The 8826-nt window shown below is 32.0% G+C and overlaps 1 protein-coding gene across 1 annotated transcript; it reads left to right on the top strand.

The window, feature by feature from the left end:
* The first annotated feature begins 995 nt into the window (after positions 1 to 995).
* On the top strand, positions 996 to 4217 carry LOC118205497 (adult-specific rigid cuticular protein 15.7-like). The gene is made up of 4 exons (XM_035377785.2): positions 996 to 1047; positions 1998 to 2105; positions 2723 to 3198; positions 3981 to 4217. Exons 1-3 carry the CDS (start codon positions 1036 to 1038, stop codon positions 3173 to 3175), a joined length of 573 nt encoding a protein of 190 aa, XP_035233676.2. The 5' UTR covers positions 996 to 1035; the 3' UTR covers positions 3176 to 3198; positions 3981 to 4217.
* Positions 4218 to 8826: the final 4609 nt, after the last annotated feature.

The following is an 8826-nucleotide window of genomic DNA, read 5'->3' as shown; positions in this document are numbered from 1 at the left end:
GAAAAAGTATATAACGATGAGTCCAGCAAACCTAATTTCATAAAAGTATTGAATATTTCTAAATAGACATCTGATGGCATTAATATATGTTTTTTGAAACAATCATATTAAAAAGAAGAGAAAAAATTCTCTGAGACTTCCGCGGCAACACATTGTTTTCACAGATCCGAGTTTGTTAATCAAAACTAAAAGACGAATAGCTTACATTTTTCCGAATGGCAATTGTCTCGAGCGCTGGAAATAAAAATGTTTCGTTTCGAACGGTGTTGACATTGCTCGCTTTCATATCGCTTAGCTCGTTAATAAAAAACTCATTAAAGTTTTACAAAATATGAAATAAATAATAAAATAAATTTGAAATTGAAATTTCGAGCTTTCAGGTGGCCATGTTAGGGTGAAAGACCACGTTATTTAATACTGCATGGCTCTAGATACCGTCGTTTTTTTTTTTTTTTTTTTTTTTTCACAATTCGAGTTTCACAATATACATACAATATACAGTTTCACAATATACAATTCGAGTTTCACATATATGTAGGTTCCTCATTGCTTAATTTCTTTAAAAATAATACTTGGTAATAATATTTGGTGACAACGATTTGAAAAGTGATACGCAGTTTAGAGTGAATCGACGCAGAATCCTATTTCGAGACTAATAGCCTCTTATCGACTAATTAATTTAACGGCCTATGCCAAAATGTGCTTGCAGACAGATCATAACATTATTATTTTATTCATGAAAAGAAAATATTTGCTTTACAAAGCATGTCAATGAACGGGTATTCCTACAAAGACTTGTTCTTTTGAAGGCCACGTACGTCACTCAATTATTTCAGCAAAAACTATACGTCGGGTGTGGTTTCTCAATAGCTGCAAATGCCAAACAAATATATATATATATATATTAAAAAAAAATATTTTACTTCTGCCCATTTAACGTCCTTAAGGAAACCTTGAAATGTTATAGTATAAATAAGAGCAGCACATGATGATGACCATTAAGTTTCATCGAACTTAACGTCAAAGACTTTCAACATGTTCGCTAAGGTGAGTGTTCTTTTCGCTTTTTAAATAATGCCTAAGGTATTAATTATTATGTTGATTACTTACAAAAAAGGATTGAAGCTCCTGTAATTAAGCAATTCGTTCTTTAACGTAATTACAGAATGATTTTACAAAGTTCCACTAAACATGTGCCGTTTAATTTGACGCAGCTACTTAAACATTTATGGTATTAATTTCTTATTTTCATGGTTCAAGAAACTGCAATTTGTTGCTATAAGCAGCTGTTAAAATCATATTCTCTTCACTATAACCAGCTAGAAAAATGGCATTGCTTTTAACAAATTGACTGAAAGCGAGTAGTGGCAACCCTTTACGAAATGAAACAGTTTGATCTCCAGCGGATGAGACTGTCTGTCGGGAATTCTAAAGTTATGCTGTTTTTAAATATTTTGTGATTTTGTTGTTGAGTTGAATTTTTCGTGGCGTAAGTGCCAAGAACATGATATCGAATAAATTAAGTTTGCACATAAAAAAAATTAATAATAAAAAGACAGAAAAAAATCTGTTGGTCATGTTACTAACAAAACTGAACATTGATACGATAAACTGTGAAAAGACTGAAAAAATTATAAAAATGTATGTCAAGATTTTTTATATTTTATAAAAAAACCTTAACAAATCCTTTAACCGTTAAAATCTGAAACCTTTGAAATTTTTATCAAACATTAAATTATTAAAAAATACGTATAAGTGATAGATTAAAAAATTGTTTTAAGCAATTGCAGACAGTTTCATAATTAGTAGATAATTTCCACATAATTTTAAAAGGTATTAAATTCCCATTTCTGAGGAGGAAGTTGTTAATAGCTGGGTTTTCAAGGCTAGTAATTTTTGTTGTTTATTGTAGCTGTAATAGTATTACTTAAAGTATTATTAGTAGTAATCAACAAAATATAAATATTTATTTTTAATTAAACAATACATTGTTTCAGATCGTTCTTCTATGCGCCGCTGTCGCAGCTGCTCACGCTAGTGCCCTCCTCCATGGGCATGCAGCCCTAATTAGCACCGGTGCCAGCACAAGTTCCAGAGTTCAAGACGTAAGTACTTAATTGCTCAAAAATAAGCAAATAAACGAAAAATTAAACGGATAAAAATACATCAAGAACCCTTCTTAAATAATAACCTGATCAAAATTTAATTGTTTTGGTCATATTAATTATGTTAATTTCAAGAAAAATGGTTTAAAATTATGTGCCACGTAATGTATATTTCAAAAACTGCAATTCATTTTTTTCTTCTTGTTTCCCCATAGCAAATTTGTAAATATATACCACCATATACTTTTCATAGTCTCTCCCCCCCCAGCAGTATAAAAAATGGCCAAAAAGTAATTTCGATATTATCGCGAAAGCATCAGTAACCTTATTTCTCGCTTCTTGATGGAAATTCTGATTTTTCAGTGCATTGTAGCTTTTTACTAACAAAATATGCATTTTATGTCGCACTTATCAGACTGAGATTTTTTAAAACCATATAACTTTACAAATGAAATCATTTTAGTAGAAGCATTTTTCTCTCAAGATTTTTAAATACAAACTATATGTATTATTCAAATACTTCAGTTTCCAAACTATAATTCTGTACATTATTTGATCAATTTCTAGTAAATATACTGTCAGTCTGTTTTAAGAACTGCTCAACTCTTTGTTCACAGGCTATCGGAAACTATGCTTTCGGATACGATATAGTTGATGGTCTTGGTGCCGGTAACTCCCGATCCGAAGTAGGCGATGCTCATGGTAACAAGAAAGGATCTTACACCATTGCTGACATTGATGGAAGAGCCAGGCGCGTCGACTATGTCGCTGATGGTCTCGGATTCCGTGCCACCGTCAAGACCAACGAACCTGGAACTGCTGCCAGTGCTCCAGCTGCTGCTCTCGTCGCCAGCCCCTACGCTGCTCCCGTCGCCCCTGTCGTCAACCACGTCGCCCCACTCGCACATGCTGCTGTTGCAGCTCCCTTAGCTCATGGTCTGTTGGGCGCTAGTCATTTAGGCTACGGTCTTGCTGGGGCTCATGGCTTAGTCGCCCCTGGTCTCTATGGACATGGTCTTTTGGCCCATGGAGCCTTGGGACATGGTCTTGGACATTTAGCTCTTCATTAAATATTAATTCATTTAAAAAAAAAGTAAGAATATTTTTGTATTCGTATCATATATATCTGCTGATATAACCTATTTATTTTTGTTGTTGTTTTCGACTTTATTGTTAACTTAAAGTAACTGTTATTGTAACGGGGCAAAAGATACTTTTCGCATTATATTTGAGAATCCGCATTGTTTTATTTATAGTAATATTAGGCCATGTTTATAGGAAATTTTAAATTATTTTCATTTAAAAATGCTTCATTTTCTATAGCAATACAATCATCTGTTTGAAATTAAAAAACTCTATCTTTTTTTTTTAGAATCAATTTTTTGCCATAATAATATCCTGTACTAAGCTTTCAACATTTTGATTACTTCCGTATCCAGACACATGCCTAATTTTATATCACCTCATTCATCACTGCTGATCAATTTACACATTTAATATTCGTTCACAAAGGTTTAAGATTTAAAACTATCAAATATGGTTTAAAAAGAAGAAAAAAACATAAGCTTCTGTCAGTTTCTTTTATTTTAAATTAAGCATTTTTCCTGAAAGTCTGATGCATTTAATCACCTAAACAACTGTTTAAATTATCTCAAATCATTCTCACGTAATGGAAAATCCCATTAAACTTTTTTTAATATACGATTAAAAAAGTTTACTATAGTTAACTATAGTTATTATGGTAACTAAAGTTACTATTCCATATACTGCAAATTTTAAAATAATTTTACATACATGTTTTTTTTTTTTTTCAAAAAAATAATTTCACGAGTAATGTTTATTTTCTGATCAGAGATATGATTTTTCTCTTCCTAGATTATGGAATGCACAGAAGATTTGGGATATATTAAAATCTTTAACCTCAGGAGTTGCTCTTGTGTGATAGATTTCGGAAATGAAATTCATGATAAATTCTAATTAAATCCCTTGATTGAGCTAACTACGACGCAAGGAGGAAGAGAACGAAAAATGTTTGCTGTATTGATATCAAATTTTGTGCATTGAAATTTAGGCATATCAATTCATTGTAAATAAATACTTAATTTCGTTTTATATTTCGTGTCCTTTTTTCGTTTCTTTTTGTCGGTTCTTCAGATCTTTGAAATATGATAAAATGCTCTAAATGTATTACTTATTCTCAACACTATCCCAAATTCACGAATCTGCAAGATTGTTTCTTTCAAGGAAAACACTTTCAAAGTTTTACAGATAATTAATTTTCAGAACAATTGAGTTATGATACTAAACGGTAATTGTTTATATAGGTTTCAGAGAACATATATCTTTCTTTAAATTCCTAAAAGACTGCAGATTTTTGAGCAAAGTGCCGATGGTAAGAACATTTATGCATGGTTCCGTAAATCATTTCATTGCAGACGAACGTAATTTTTGAAATTTACACCGCCCTCTGATAACAAAATACATAATTTAAAATCTTTTAGTAATTCTCAAAGTTTATTGAAATTCAGTAAATCTCTCAAAAAGTGCAAATTGACACTACAATTAAATTTAAATAGTAGTTGTGGTATCAAACATTATGGCATCAAACATTTATAAAATTTAAACGATGGCATTCTATATACTGCAATAGTTTGTTTTAATACTGTTTGCCAGCAATGGCGGGTAAAGACGGTGTTTCAAAACTTATGCAGCAACAACCAAAGTAAGACCACACTTAATCGAATACACTTCATCACCGAATGCATCATCATATGCTGAGCGTTTAGGCACTAGAATCTGATTTATGTTTCTCGATTATCGATACACACTAAATTTTGCAGCACAGTGGCAGGAGTGAACATTCCTATTAGCTGTGGCTCTCAGTAAATATTTCCATCAGCTGTTTTTCTTTTTTCCTGAGGCAGAGTGACTGCGAGTAGCGAAATAAAGCCGATGAACACCATGGCTAAACCTGAACTATTCATGAAGGTTTTCAAAAATATCCGATGCGAACACTGCATGACTTGCATGGCCTTTAAATTACACATATTTCTTGTTGCACTTCATTTAAACTTATTTCCTCGAATTTTGTTAGAGATATATTTCTCATTCAGTCAATTCGGTTCTCACTTCGTGGCAAAGCAAAAATACATAAAAACTCAAAACATATTCATTAAGAATTGCAAAATACAGAAAAACCGAAAATCTCAAAATACTGTTAAATACAGTTAAAGAAAAAAATGCTGACATTAAAATTAGAGTTTCTACTCCGAAACGGGTAACGGATTTGGTAAATGGGCAGGAAGACAAAATTTTCGGTGCACAAACATTTAAAGTTAACTTCTGCCCCCACTGGGCAAAAACAATACTGATATTGGGGCACCAACTAACTTAATTCACTACACTACTAAGAGTTTCAAATGTAAACAAATAGACCTACTGATAGTTAGACCTAGCGACAAATAGACCTACCGACAGTTAAACTTTTAAATTGTTGAGAATTCTAAACTATTGCATATAGATTAAATAAAGCCATAAAAGCCTTAAACAGAACGTAAGAACAATGTAATCCAATCATGTTTAAAGGACAAAATGCACAATTTACCAACACATAAAAACAAAAAATTGAACTCACCATGCCGGGTAACATATAGTGTGTGTGCGTGTGAGTATGTGTGAGTGTGTTTGTGTATATGGTGCGGCCGATTGTAACAACAAATAAAGTTGCATAACTAGATGTTGTTGTTAGATCCGTATAACAAAATTTCAACGCTCTAAGGATACTCGTTTTTGAGTTATGAGGGGTATACATACATACGAATGTACGTATAGACGTCATGAAAAAAATCTCTTCTGAATCCATTTTAAATCCATTTTACGAACCGTTTTGGGAAAAAAAAAAAAAAAAAAAAAAAGAGTCCTTGAGAAAGCTTCAGTTCACCCTAAAGACTCCTCCATGAATGCGTGTTACACCTTGGAAAGAAATCCTTTGCGTGCGTTTCTGTCCTTAATACAGTCCTGTAAATAATAAAGGAGGGGATCATAAAGGCAAGGACATTTTAACAGCTACGGATATGTGAAAGGCATAATTATTATACACTAAGAACACCAAATAATATTTAAGTTCCCAGTACGAACACGAAAATGTTCAGGAAGAATGATGGTCATTTTAATTTATCAAAGAAAACTGAATTACCGTTGGAAAAGTTCATTTTTAGCCCAAAACGGCTATTAGTCCCGAACACGGCTTTGCGTTGTTTCACTTTTCATTCGAGTCCTGCTGCCATTCAGAAAAAACGTAAAATAGTATTCTTTCATATTTAATCTGTCTGTTATTAAATAACTAACTATTTAAAAAAGCAATAAATTCAGTTCTTAAAAATATGATTATTTTTTACTACTTTTTAATCCGATTTAAAATCCGAAAAATGCATTTAATTTACGATTAAAAGTATTAAATGCTTTTTATAGAATTACATTATATATCTTTTTCATTTTTATACATACAAAAGATGTATAACATTTCCATGTTAGCCTAAATGCATATTCATCTAATATCCTATTAAATGTTTTGTTACTCTGTCTGGGCCATGTCTATTGATAATTTCTACAGAAAAAACAATATTAAAATTTAAAAGAGTCCTTTTGAATCCGTGAAAATCTGAATCTTTTATTTTTTATTTTTTCTAAATTTTGCAAGCATATCAAATTTTATTTTCTTAGTGGTCACTTTTTTATTTACTTAGCAAAACTCAATTCAGATGATATTAATAACAAAAGCTGCGGTTTAGCTTAAAAAGAATGTGATTTTCCGATGAAACACTGATGAAACACTGACTGCTCTTCCTTTGGTTCAAAACCATTGTCATAACTGAAATTACATAGAGAGTCGTGTGCGTGTAGTGTAACTGAATTTAAATTGAGTGATCTCGACCGCTACTGCTCAAAATCTTTAATTTTCATAACTCTTTCCCTATTTGAGTAACCTTATCGTAATTTATACAAAGAAATAGATTCAAATAAGGTTAAACTACTTCTGTTTCTTATTAAATACGATGCATTTTCAGCATTTAAGCAAAATCGTATTTAGTTATTAAAACATGCTTGTGAAAGCCATGATTTTTCGGTATCTAAAGCAACGATAGATATTATTGTCAGTAAGAAAGGGAAGAAAAAAAGGCCAGAGTTTCGCTTCAAGGAGAAAAATTGTTTAAAATACTCTTATATATCCAACGAAAAACCGGACTGTTTGGAATTTTCCAGAGGTTATGAAGACTACTGTTTCGTCTGGTTGCTTTGGCAAACATGTTGGTGTCCTGGTGTAGAACAGTGAGTTTACTTTAAACTATGTTCGTTGAGATTGTAGAAGACACAACACAGATGGGAAGGTTTTAATTTTATTATTCTTTATTCTTCACAGTTTACAGCTGCTCCCGCACTTCGGGATACAAAGACCAGTACTTATGGTCTGAACGTAAAAAATAAGAACTACAAACTAACTAAATTAAGAAGAGCTAAACTCAAATGCTTTACAGAAACTATTAACGCGAGAATTGGCCTTTTAATATTTAAGTATGTAGTACGCAGAATGTGGGAAAACTACAATATCTCTTTAATATCAAGAGGACTAAATTTCTGGCCTTAAAGGCGGACAGCAACTGACTGAAAATCGCACGTGAAATAAGGTGGGGGGAAGTCTCTCTCTCTCTCTAACTTCTTCTCAGCTAAAAGCCACAACTTAAATACTTAACAGTTTGCAAGCTCAATTTGCATACTAAAACTAACCGCGTTTATTCTGGCCGGAAGTGAAAAACAAGAGGGGATAGTAAAGTTTTAAAATAAAATAAACGTTAGTAAAACTTAAAATCCTTACAAGGTAAGAAATTTAATGTTAAAAGAAAGACTGCGAAGTCAAAGGACAGTTGAATAATCATTAACATGCTCAATGTCAACTGTAAATGAAGTGTTTAATGCTGATTTGGATCTTACAAAGGAGAAAAAACGTAATGCGCATCGTCTTTCTCCTCAACATATCGCCGAAAGCTGAATGCGCCTCAGAATTCTCTATGGAAAAACAATTATTAGAACAAAAATGGAAAAATATTGTCACAATAGATGAACCGGATATATTTAAATGGTTGTAATAAATGCGATATATTTATTATCATCAAATAGATGAAAAAATCTTAGAACATAGTTCAAAGAAATTACAGTTTTTCAAAGGGAAATAATATTATCAGGAACGTATTTTTTGTCCAGTTATCAAGTATGAAATACTTCTTCTTCCACAGTACATGAGGTTTGGTTGAAATAAAACGCAATTACAAAAAAATATAAAAAAATCCCTTCCTTGCATTATAATGCTTGTATTTGTTCTGCGAGAAAAAGGGCAACGCAGTTTGCAAATTTTGAAAATTATCCTGAATAAATGTGTTTCTTGTTAGTTTAAATACACTCTTTTGCAAAACAATCGGAGTACCAAGAAGGACTTTTGCGATCGTGACGAAATTTGGTACGCAAAAACATCTTGATCGAACATGAAAATGAAAAACGTTTCAAGGCAAATGAAAGGAATTGCGATCAAAGTGCGCATTTCTAGAACGCAATTCGCAAAGTATAAAACTAGTAACAGAGGCTTAAAATTTATCTTTTTTTGTTGCTGCCATTGTAATTCCGGAAAGAAGCACCTAAAGATGCCATTACGACGATATCGAAGACCTTA

Source organism: Stegodyphus dumicola, chromosome 12 (genome assembly GCF_044657685.1).
Source record: "Stegodyphus dumicola isolate Sdum_Otavi_A_Nest chromosome 12, ASM4465768v1".
NCBI lineage: Eukaryota > Metazoa > Arthropoda > Arachnida > Araneae > Eresidae > Stegodyphus > Stegodyphus dumicola.
Note: the sequence above shows the minus strand (reverse complement) of the source record. Positions and strands in the feature narration are given on the sequence as shown.

What these genes read in the sequence shown, in the direction of transcription:
- LOC118205497 (XM_035377785.2), top strand. An exon ending in CAAGTTCCAGAGTTCAAGAC is followed by an intron (nt 2,106 to 2,722) that starts GTAAGTACTTAA and finishes CTTTGTTCACAG; the next exon opens with GCTATCGGAAACTATGCTTT.